Below are 12,796 nucleotides of genomic sequence, written 5' to 3'. Positions count from 1 at the left end.
AGTGGTAAAAGTACAACCAAAGGTAGAATGGAACAGTAAACAAATTCAGACAACATAGTCAGAATATCTTGCAGGGAGCTGCCCACAGTTAGACCGCAAAGGATGCAGGCTCTCTTGATTCTTGGTGGAGTCACTTGATAAAGGTTCATCAACAGGAAGTGATTCAGGGGCCTCAGGTAGCAAGAGACTAGATGTGTCTTCTACTCTCTATTCACCTGAGCCCATGGTCAAATCCTTGGATAAAGTCAGTACAGTCTGTAGTACTGAATGGGGTGGGCCTCGGTAGGCCTCCTGGGGCAGTCACCACCCAGCACATAAGGTCTCAGCATGTTCCAATGCAGTCTCTTTTTCATAGGGTTGGGCCCTCCGAGACCAGGTTATAGACCAGGGTAGGTGGGAAAGGCTGCCCCACCACCTGGTACAGTGTATGCTCCCACTTGGGCTCCAGCTTTCTTCCTCTGATGTGTTTGGTATTGTTTACCAACACCCGGTCCCCCGGTCGCAGTGGCAGAACAGGATCAGAAGCCATCTCTGTACAACACCAACTGCTTGGCCTTTTGCATCCACCCCCAATGCTCCTGAACCCAAGAGCTGGGTGTTCTGGGCGGGAGCTGTTCCGCTGTTCCCAACATTCATTCAGCCGTATCGCCCAAACATTAGAAAGAAGGGCATGTGGTTGGTGGACTTGTGACATGTTGGCGCCACCGATCCCGTTAACTTCTAGAGTTTGCAGCATACCCAACAAGGTGCAGCTGAATTGCTCACAGACCTTGGGGATTATAGGGAGTGGTACAGGACTTCCTGATGCCACTTACTGTAAGTGACAGAGTTCAGTCATTATCACGGACTCAAAGTTTTGGTCCGATAGAGTTAGTAGTTTAACGATGACCTGGATGGGTTCCTGAATCCAGACCGCCCACAGTTCTTGGACATGTGTCCAGAACGACCACACCGCCAGCATTTTTGGTCTTCCTCTGGGTTCCTGAGCAATAGGTTCTCACTCCTATTGGGTTGGGGTGAGTTCTATTTAGAGGACGCTACTACCTGTTTCAAGGCGGCCACATCCTGAGCTAGCTTCGTCAGCGCTGCTTGCATGGCTGACAGGGGTGAAGTGACAGGACCTCCTCCTCGAGACATACAGGCTCAAACATCTTGGTGACTGCCACTTTTGCTTCCCCCTCTTCTTGTTCTTGTGCAACCACATGCACCACTGCATTGTGGAAGGAGGTGGTAGGTTGCGCCTTAATTTTCTCCTGCAGGGCTCTCCGGACTAGGCCAGCCTTCAGACCAGTTTTGAATTGATCTCTCAGTATGTGGTCTGAATCAGTGATGTCAGCACAGTCGTGTACATCCCTCTTTTCCAATCCCCTCCAGAGGCTGCAGGGCTACCGCTGTTTCCTTAAGAAGAACCTTTGCCGCAAATCCAGAAGTGGTAGCTTCTCCCCAAATAGGCCCTCTAAGTGTGATATGACCTGTAGTAGCGTACTTCCCTTCTGGCAGCACCATTACCGCATGGCCTCTTAAGCGTTAATAGCTAGCACCAACCAGACTGGAACCTTCTAGGGGCATGTGCCACTATCCAGCTTCTCTTCCCACTCTTCCAGAGGAATGTTAGAGCTATTAAACTTTGGTATTAGTGGAGCCATGCTGGAACCCAATTCTCTTTCTGCACCCACTGCAAGGGACATATCCTGCCAACTGCCGCCAAGTGTAGGTGGGGTGCAACGTGGTGCGACTGCAATAATTCACATAGTCAGGTGAATTATTGAATATTAGAGTGGATGTAAACCCAAATATAAAAAAAAATAATCTTTTTGGCATCAATTAATGCATTTTATTGTAAACATACATACAGCTGTGAGTGTACCTCATAAAAATGCTCCCTAAGCTTGTCTCAGCCCTCCTAAAACTGCTGGTCTGTGGGAGTGGCTTAGGTTTTTTTTTTTTTTACAACAGCCACGGTTTACAACTTCTTTAAGGGGGCAGAATGCAGCCTGGCCATCTCACGCCCAAGTGGGAAAATGTCCAGAGACCCTCCTCGTCAAGAACCTTTCCCTACCCCAGTTATACACACCCTCCAGCCTCGGCTCAAGAGAGTACAGCACAGCTATCTTTATGCCTGTGGGCTCCTGAGCATATATCCAAAAGAGAACAACTCTCTCCTGTGCTCAAGTGTCTAGATAATCAGTGTGTGATAAGGCCAATAGGCTTCAATGGTATCTGCCGTCTTGCAGCCCTCTTCAGAATGTTGGGCATTCAAAAGCTACAAAAAGAAACAAAAAGAAGAGAGGGCGCACCGACCTAGCGCATTACCACTGATAGCGTTTATTAAAACTGTAAAATAGCAAGTATATACTCACAAATGAGCTAGGAATACAGGCATGGACATAGACTGCAGGTGTGCAGTAACAGACATCAGGATACAAATGAGACCGGACATCAGGTAAGTACGGCGATGGCTAACGCGTTTCGGGGGCAAGCCCCTTTCCTCAGAGCCTAAGCAGGTGGTAGCTGCTCACAAGTGAGAGCTCCTCTATATATGTGTGCATACTTTTGACCAAGCCTCCCAGTAGTCACCAGCACCAGCCCACCATGGCCACTCCCCCCTGCTGAACTCTCCCAGTTAGAAAAGCCCTCTCTGTTGTTACCGAATCTTCGTGGTAACAGCATGGTAATATCATACCCATGAAAGGAATGTGTATGTTAATCAATCATTAGTATTGGTGGTGTAAAACACAAGATGTGACCCTACCTGCGGGCCAGTGAAGACCATCTAGGGCTAGTGATCCGGCCACGTCACAAATATAAATGTGAGTATAGATGTAAACAAATGAACATGATAATATCATCAGTATCATTTCTGCAAATCAATCGATCATGGTGCACAAAAGGGGACTTTACCTGCACTGTTAGGGACTATCCAGGGCTATGATCCGGCCACATCGCCAGTGAAGATGTAGGTATAGATGTCGACAGGAAAAAATGACAGTACCATCTGTGCCACCTCTGCAAATATGGGGTGTAATGTGGGCTGTACATAACAGAGGGGGCTGCAATGGACCATCAGAGGGCTTCAGAAGGCTACAGGCGCCGGTGGAACGCACGCCGATATGAAAACCCAGAAGTTCGGGTATGGTTGCGTTCCACAGGCGATTTCCGGCTGCCCTCAATGACATTTCCGCCCGCGCATGCACAGTGGGCAGGCCGGAGGTGCGGGTGGATAAGCATTCCACCCCGCGGCCTCCGACCACTTCCGCCCATACCCTCGCTGTAAGCGAACCTGTAAGGGTGCGCACGCATCTTCTCAGCGCTTACTCGCAAAAGTGGGAAGATGTATGAAGCTGGTCATCACTTAGATTGACACAGACTGATGGTGTAAATGCGCTGGTATTGGAACCTAACCAACGAGGGGAGGGGAAGGGAGGAGGGAGGGGAGGGCCAGAGGCTGATGCAGAGAATGCCTCAAGAAATACAAGCAACTTAAACACAACACACAGAGAGGAGATCAATTCTATGGGCAGTCGCTAGAGAGTCCCCAAGTAAAAAATACACTTATATTGTATTATTATATTAAAGAACCTAATCGTTATGGTCAGTGTGAAAAATTGGTAGCAGATAGGAAGTATATCCGCAACAGTACATTATAAAACACAAACCTACATAAAAATGATATCCTATTAAAAACAAATATATTATATTATAATATATATTATAAAAATCGCATCTGCATCTGTACACTGCATTGCAACACATAATGGATCTCAACTAAAAACTCTCCATGTATGTGTAGATATATACGCATGCCCTCTCAAAGAGTAGGTGTTGGTGTACATGGAGGAAGTAATTGACCTTACTTACTCCAACATTTGGAAAAATAAAATGTGGTTAAAAGTACTGACAAACAAAATATATAAAAATAAATTCACGGTGTAACCGAGACACAATGATAACTGTTGATAATAGAATCGTGGAATTTCTACAATAGAAAAGTGAGCACAGCATATGTGCACAAAAAGATGCGCTCCTATCGACCCATTCTCTACATGTATCATATAGCTAAAGGCTATAGCAAAAAATGATAGTGGATAGTAACGCATCAAAAATGGGCGATATTTTATTACCCTAGGACTCTCTAACGCCATGTCCCCGCTGATATCTGGTGGGTCACAAATAATGTGAGCTATACCCAAAATAGAGGACACATATACTGTTGCAAATGCACATACGGTGTATTTAATATATTAAAACCCCCCATAAAATCACATAAATCAATCATGCAAAGAGACCCTATACTGGATGTAATGAACGTCTAAGTCTTAGCAGAGAATAGAACCCTAGCAAGTCGTATGGTGACCCTCCCAGTCGAAGGGTGGATAATAATGTATAGGAAAAGGATGACTCAGATCGGGGGGGGGGAAAGAAAGGTGGGGGAAATTGTAATGTCACACACGGTATAAAATCATTGGATGGTCAATGTACCTGGATATCGTGAGGGACCAGGATAAGGGGGGGAAGTGGTGAACAAGCAAGGATGGCACATATCATAGGACACTGTGTAGTTCTATCTCTTCATTGAGGCCTTTCGGGGCCAAAGTCCCCAGGGTGAAAATCCAATAGGCCTCTCTGGTGCACAGTAGCTGGTATTTTTTGCCGCTGTCGAGATCATTGGGCATAGCTTCTAGGCCAAATACCCTAAGGCCATCTATGTTGCTATCGTGAACTTCTAGAAAATGCCTTGGTAGAGAATATTTATCTTTCTTGGTTGAGATATTACTTCTATGTTCATTCATTCTGGTTCTCATAGGTCTAGAGGTCCGACCGATGTACAGGCGGCCACATGGACAAAAAAGGCCATAAATCACATATGCAGTGCCGCAGTTAATGAATTGTTTTATCTTGTGGATCTTGCCGTCTGCTCCTACTATGTCTTTTTTTCTATGACACATATAGGTACAGTTTCCGCAGTTTGAGCTCCCACATCTATAACTGCCCTTTTGATCCAGGGGAATACACAGGGGTCAGTGACTGTGTCAGCTCTGCTTACAGCACAGGATCTGTGCTAATCAGGAGAAAGCTGGTAAGAAGGGGCTAATAGTAAAACATCCAAGGAATCCTGCAGCCTAAAGTGACAATGTGGACTGGGAAACATTCTCATTTAGACCTCTATAAACAGCAATTCAAAAGGATAATTAGGGAAGTCAGTCAAGTAATTGCCAGACCATTGTTCCTAATTTTTACTGACAGTCTACTGACTGGAATGGTACCAGCTGATTGGAGAAAAGCCAATGTAGCATAAATATTTAAAAAAAGAGCCACCATAAATCCCTGAGAATTACAGACCAGTTAGCCCAACATCAATAGTATGCAAGCTCTTGGAGGGGATAATAAGGTACTATATACAAGATTTTAGTAATGAAAACAGTATCATTAGCCATAATCAGCATGGATTCATGAATAATCATTCTTGCCAAACCAATCTATTACCATAAGTAGTTTAGCTGACATCTAGATAAAGGAAAGCCCATAGACGTGGTGTATCTGGATTTTGCAGTTCCCCATAAACGTTTACTGCACAAAGTAAGGTCCGTTGGCATGGAACACAGGGTGAGTACATGGACTGAAAACTGGCTACAAGGGCGAGTTCAGAGGGTGGCGATAAATGGGGAATACTTGAAATGGTCAGGGGTGGGAAGTGGGATTCCCCAGGGTTCTGTGCTGGGACCAATCCAGTTTAATTTGTTCATAAACGACCTGGAGGATGGGGTAAATCTCTGTCTTTAACAACACTAAGCTAAGCAGGGCAATAACTTCTCCGCAGGATGTGGAAAACTTGCAAGAAGATGAACTGAACAAATTAATGGGATGGGCAACTACATGGCAAATGAGGTTTAATGTAGAAAAATGTAAAATAATGCATTTGGATGGCAAAAATATGAATGCAATCTACTCACTAGGGGGTGAACCTCTGGGGGAATCTAGGAGGGAAAAGGACCTGGGGGCCCTAGTAGATGATAGGCTCAGCAATGGCATGCAATGCCAAGCTGCTGCTAACAAAGCAAACAGAATATTGGCATGCATTAAAAAGGGGAATAATTCCAGGGATAAAGAGAGAATGCTGTCCAGTTCTGGGCACCTGTCCTCAGGAAGGATGTACTGGAAATGAAGCGAGTGCAAAGAAGGGCAACAAAGCTAATAAAGGGTCTGGAGGATATTAGTTATGAAGAAAGGTTGCAAACACTGAACTTATTCTCTCTGGAGAAGAGGCGCTTGAGAGGGAATATGATTTCAATCTACAAATACCATACTGGTGACCCCACAATAGGGATAAAACTTTTTCACGGAAGGGAGTTTAAGACAGGTGGCCACTCACTAAAATTAGAAGAAAAGAGGTTTAACCTTAAACTGCATAGAGGGTTCTTTACTGAAAGAGCGGCAAGGATGTGGAATTCCCTTCCACAGGTGGTGGTTTGAGCGGGGTGGGGCATCGATAGTTTAAAAAAACTATTAGATAAGCACCTGAACAACTGCAACATACAGGAATATACAATGTAATTCTGACATATAATCATACACATAGTTGGACTTGATGGACTTTTTTCAACCTCACCTACTATCTACCTACTATGTAACTATGTAAATGTTAGGTGCTGGGACAATCAGTTGTCAGCAGACTTGCTTAGATGGTAACCACAGGGTTAATTAAGTGATGGTGAGCTGCCTATGTCATAAATCACTGGTGCATAGGCAGCTGATTGCACTGAGGAGCTTGATCTTGTGAAGGCAGAGAGTGGCAGGGAGAGAAAACACCCCTCCCTTTTGCAGTGTATTACATGGAGGCTCATTCTGGTCTCGTCTTCAGCACAGCCTGTCACTCACAGGAGAGGGGGGAGGTGGCGACACAAATGTTCTGCTTGTGTCGGTTTTATGCTGTTCAGAAGAGCGGGATGATTTCTGGAGAAGGGGATTGCTTCAAGATACCAAACTAAGCTAAAATGCTTAATATATGTAATATCTATTCAACTGTATGATTAGATTAATTTGTGTTTTTCAGATTTACAGTAATGCAGCAGCATTTCAAAACAAACCCATTGGGAAGGCTGCCCAAATGGGTACACTCACGTATTCCAGCAACATGAAGAGAACAGGTTTCTGCCGTACTGACACCTTCTGTTAAAGCTGTAGTAAACACCCGCTTGGTCATTTTTACCTACAGGTAAGCCTATAACAAGGCCTGTGGGTAAAATGAAGATCACCTAAATGTGCACTGTTTAGGAGATATTCACCCTGGATGCAGCCAGATATGTCACACGGCGCATGTGCTCTGAAGGTCTGGACATACCATGCCAGACCTTCAGACCTTTGTGCCGGAACTGAGTGCTCCCGCACGCATGCACACATAGCTGGAGCGTGCAAAACCCGGAAGACAGAGCGGAGGAAGATGTCAGCCCTCTCAGTGGTGACAGTACAGCGCTGGAGTGCTTTGTTCCAAGGTGAGTATTTCATAATGCACTAGTATGCAATGCACATTATGCCATTGCCTTGTATGTTTTTTTTTTACAACAGCCACGGTTTACAACTTCTTTAAGAGGGCAGAATGCAGCCTGGCCATGTCGCGCCCAAGTGGGAAAATGTCCAGAGGAATTGCAACCCTACGCTTTCCCTCTTCATCAGGAACCTTTCCCTACCCCTAGTACTGTCCCTAACAGATGAGGTACTTTTCCCTACGCTACTCACTCACATAAAATGTGCCAAGCCTGGGAGTTAGGGCCTTAAATAGGCTTTGCCTGACCCAAGATGGTTGCCAGAGTCACATGGGACAGCAGCATCTAACCAGGTTGCTTCCCCCGTGACCCAGGAAGCCATAGAAGAAACTATGTTCCTCTTGACTACCTCTCCAGCTACAAGGCCACTGCAGATGAGCGCCACCTGCAGTGGAGCAAAATAGAATGCACCTATCTACAAATATACGATCATTCGTACTACCAATAATAATTTTGTATTATCTATTTTATGAATTGGTATTTTTATGATTTTGTAAATAAAGATTCATCTTTTTTTTTTTTTTTTTAAAGGTTGTAAACAGGGTTGTGTGTAAATGGGGTGACATCTTTGAAATCATGATTTCTGATTTCATTTTAACATCTTTTGTGTTTGCTTACACAACTCTCACAGCCCATTGCAGTGGACACGTTTGTTTAGATGAGTATGTCAGAGCAGAAGGTGATGTGACGCTCGATTAGGTACTAGCCCCCATTCACATCGGCACAATTTGACATGTCAAAATGCATGCCAAATTGCATCCTATTGCCAGCAACAGCACTGTCCCAATCAGTGCGACGCCGACTTTGCGGCACTACTTTTGGCGACTTTGGGGGCGATTTCAATAGACATCTGCACATGAACCCGCACAGATGTCTTTAAAAATCGGCCCCGATCTCACACTGAAATGGGGGTTTGAAATTTTGCGAGTTCAGCTCAACTTGCACGATTTCAAACCCGCCTTCCGTGTGAACAAGGGCTCAAAGTTAGAGTTAACGACTGCACTAGTTAACTGCACATACCTGACCAAGCATTTACACTTAATTAATTACAGATTCTTGAGTATACTTGCGGCGTAATGAAGCAGTAAGTGTTGGATATAAAGAGATGATGGATAGACGGGAATGTAAACTAGGGTAAATTCTCTTTAACACTGCTCTTCTGAACAGGATATAAACCCAAGGATCTAGTATTTGGTTCCATGTTGCAATACGAAGGAATATTAATAGTAGGTTTTCTGTGTCTCTGGGAATTCTTCCGCATGTCACGTCAATACTCTGCTGCTGAAGAACTGTTTGTACTATAAAAATCTATAAAGAAAAAAGAAAAAAAAATAATTAATTATTGTGATGCTGTCCTCACCTCAAAGTGTCCAGATACACAAAATATCAAGTTACAATTTGAACTCTTACATGGCACTTAGTCCCACCCACCCTGAAATGTTTTAACAATCTAATTGGTTCAATTTTTTGGCCCTGTAACTAAGAAGAGAGATTTTAAGTTCACTTTTTTTCTAAATTCCTGCTAGCAATTTACCATTAATGTACTTATTTTACAGAAAAAAATAAGCTTTCTATTTATTTTACACACTCCTTACGTCAGTGTCCAGTTGGTCGTATAAAAAAAAAAACATCTACATTACTTCCTAGACAGACCTTGGGACATGGCACAGGAAGAAGTTTATTTTGGAATCAGGGTGGATTTGATTTAACTCAAGTCGATTTAAATAATGATAATCCTGTATAATAATAATGATTTAAATCACTAGTAAAAAGGCTTGATATAAATGAACTCGATTTAATGTATCTGAAACAGAAAACTATCTTTAGATATATTTTTACTCCAAAAGCATTTTATTAAAATAAATATGATAAAAAAAAAAAAAAAAAAACTGATTTAAATCATAGATTTTTATTCACCCTGGTTGGAATACATTGTTCAACAAGTACATCAGCCTACCGGCAGTGTTTATAAGTTTTTATCTGCATCTATGGTTAAACTCTGTTTTAACAGGAAAGTTTATGTTTCCTGTTTGCAGTCAAGCAGCAGATAAACACATGTGGACTGTGCACTGTCTGTTCTGTAGGGCTATATACAGAATTTCTAACATGTTATGGGCCCAGGCATAACCCAGAGAAAAGCTGAGAGCCCAGTCATAGCCAGCTACAGCAAATAAGTGCAATATATAGCAACAGAAAGAAGAATGTAACAGAATCAAAGAAAATGGTCAGTAACACAGCTGCAACAAAGCTTTCATTTCCAAATCTGACAAACCAAAACTACCATCCTTGGAAATTCAAAATGCAAATGCTGCTAATAAGAGAAGGTACATGGAAATGTATAAATAAAGCAGGCCAGAACACCCTTCAGATGAGTGGATAGAGAAAGATCAGAAAGCTCAGAGCTCACCTGCTATTAAATTCTAGATCAGCTAGAGTCCTCAAGTTGCACATACAGTAATACCTCAGATTGCAATACGAGCCATTATTTTTATTTTAAATCCTGACTCGGTTTGCGAGAGTTGTCTCGCAAGACGAGCAGGATTCAAGCCAATGGGGTGTGCAGTACCGCATTTGGCCAGAGGTGCGGGGGTGCTCTGAGCTGTTCGGATGCACTCAGAGCCACTTGGAGACACTAGGAAACACGCCAAAACACTCCGTTCCCGAGTGTCTCCTAGTGCATCCGAGCAGCTCCGAGTGGTCTCTTTTCCAAGTGTCTCCGGCGCCCCCCACCTCTGACCACATGCGGTACTACATACAATAGCAGGCACTGTGGAACGAATTATCTGAGTTTTCATTGACTCCTATGGGGAAACTCGCTTTGATATACAAGTGCTTTGGATTACAAGCATTCTTCTGGAATGAATTATGCTCGTTATCCAAGGTACCACTGTAGTTTTTTTTTTTGGAGTATCCTACTACCCTATCCTACCTTATTCAAGTTCCTACAAAATAAAACTACAAAAACAACACCCCTAGACTGGTCTTTGACTACATAAAGCCTAAGTTTGTGTGTGCCTGGCTGCAGGAAATACCTTATACCTGGCTGCCAGTGAAGAAGTGAGGACTATCTGTGTAATATTCAAGCAGCGTGTGTAATATGTAATATTCAAGCAGCTCCTATGGGGTAGCACTACATGTAGGGGCTACATCCTGAAAATTAAACCTAAACCTCTTGCAGCGGTTGCTATTGGCAATGACCAGAGAAAGTGTTAAAGAGATTGGCATGTGTCATTGTATGGATTGCAGGAGCGAAATCAGTGTGGGGAAGTGTTGTTCCATGAGGGAAATTGTTTGTGCTGCACTAGAATCTGCTGCCAGTACAGAAGCATTTCCAGCAAATGGCAGAGGAAGAGTTAACTCAGCATCGTTATGCAGTGAACATCTTCCACTGTGATACCACTGGTGATACACTGGCCAGTCACAGAAGATATCTGAGTGGTGGGGGTTAAGGAGTTAAGTTGGTACTGTGTGTTCACTGCGGATATGGAAGCTACACTACAGTCAGTTACCCTGCTAGCAAACTAGGAGACAGGATATACTGCTGAAGTTAGAAATACTCTTGTAGTGGCACCAATGGAAGATAGCAGTGCGATCAAGTCAGTGCTGGGGCCGGGACCAGAGCCCAAACCATGCTGCATCAGTCCCAAGAGATGTGCACTTTTGCTATCAGGCACAGAACAAATCTGAGTGGTGGGGGTTAAGGAGTTAAGTTGGGACTGTGCTTTCACTGCGGATATGGAAGCTACACTACAGTCAGTTACCCTGCTAGCAAACTAGGAGACAGGATATACTGCTGAAGTTAAAAATACTCTTGTAGTGGCACCAAGGGAAGATAGCAGTGTGATCAAGTCAGTGCTGGGGCCGGGACCAGCACCCAAACCATGCTGCGTCAGTTCCAAGACTTTTGCTATTAGGATTATCCAAACCATGCTATCAGGAGTTTCCAACCAAAGAGCATCCAGCAGTCTAAACCAGTACAGTAGATCCTACAAACAGCCAATTGGCTGTGAGAGGGGTAGAGAAGGAAGCGAATGAAGACAAATGAAGCTTTCTTCTCTACCCCTCTCTCATTCATCACAGAGCCAGCTGCTCTGTGAGCAGCCGCCTAGCCTACCAGCCTACTTTAACCATTACATTACCGGTTACCACTTAACCCTTGAACTTCCAGCCTGTCCCCTATGGACTAAGTTGCTTAGCCCTTTATATCTCCTGTTATATATGTACTTGTGTATTTGCGCTTACAGTTACCAATACTCTGTTAGCCAATTGGCTGTAACATCCACTTCAGAGACTCAGAAGTAAGGATGGGCTTGGGCGTGTTCGCACACTCCACGTGCAGAGCCCGCCAGGTAGTTGGCATGGCGCTGCGCTAATCACAGGCAGTGAGACATTTTCCTGATGTGCGGCTGCAGAGATCAAGAAATGTCTTACTGCCTGTGATTAGTGCAGCGCTGTGCCGAGTTTTGGGCTCTGCATATGAAGTGTGCGAACTTGCACGAGCCCATCCTTACTCAGAAGATGCAGAGTCTGAAGTCTGTGAGCTCTACAGGAGAAGGGGAGCAAGGAAACCATTAGCCTGGACTGGCTGTCCTCAAGGTTTGAAAATGTTTTCGGGTCCCTAGAGGAAGGGATGGAGGAAGTGGAGGCATAAAGAGAGCAATGGCATGATGAGTATGTATGGGACTTTTTCATGTGCCAAAACCCTGCTGCAAGCCTCAGTACACCCCTGAAAAAAAAAAACCTGAGAAACAAATGAAGTGATGGGCGTTTCATCCATAAAGACAGCGTGGTTGTCAACAAAGCATGAAGACCAGTAATGGTCTGTCACCGTTCAAGATGCAAAAAGAGAGATCAGAATTCCTCATCCAGACTTCTACTGCTGCAAGAATGGGGAGACTGTTCTCATCCTGCTTTCTACCTGTAAATCTACTGAACATGGCCAACAGCTGTGCACACTTTGTTTGCTAAAAACAAATTAAAAAAAAAACAAACACAAGTACAATGCCTGCTGCATGACCACCAGTTGTGCATGACCATGGTATTAACTATGGCATGTACCTGCTATACCAATAACCCCACCCTTCCCTCTAATGACCACACAACACTGAAATGGAGTAAATTGGCGATAGCAGCCATTTTATTAACCAAATATAAATCTCAAATAAATTACTATAATAATTAACATAATAACCTTTTCAAACATAACATCTAGTTTATTCACTAAAATGGAGCACAAGGTCCCAATAGGCATAAAC

General features: G+C 43.8%; 1 protein-coding gene and 1 long non-coding RNA gene across 2 annotated transcripts in view; both read right to left on the bottom strand.

Annotated features, from left to right (window-relative positions):
* LOC141104940 (uncharacterized) overlaps window positions 1-4,152 on the bottom strand; it is a 41,833-nt gene extending 37,681 nt beyond the window's left edge. The window contains exon 1 of the long non-coding RNA XR_012235508.1: window positions 2,902-4,152. This is a non-coding gene — a long non-coding RNA (uncharacterized lncRNA). The remainder of the gene's footprint in view (window positions 1-2,901) is intronic.
* A 647-nt stretch (window positions 4,153-4,799) lies between these two features.
* The window catches only part of TBXA2R (thromboxane A2 receptor), an 892,108-nt gene continuing 884,111 nt past the window's right edge, over window positions 4,800-12,796 (bottom strand). The window contains exon 4 of the mRNA XM_073594743.1: window positions 4,800-8,849. Within this exon, the coding sequence (XP_073450844.1) occupies window positions 8,580-8,849 (270 nt within the window). The 3' untranslated portion in view covers window positions 4,800-8,579. The remainder of the gene's footprint in view (window positions 8,850-12,796) is intronic.

Source organism: Aquarana catesbeiana, linkage group LG01 (genome assembly GCF_042186555.1).
Source record: "Aquarana catesbeiana isolate 2022-GZ linkage group LG01, ASM4218655v1, whole genome shotgun sequence".
Lineage (NCBI taxonomy): Eukaryota > Metazoa > Chordata > Amphibia > Anura > Ranidae > Aquarana > Aquarana catesbeiana.
Note: the sequence above shows the minus strand (reverse complement) of the source record. Positions and strands in the feature narration are given on the sequence as shown.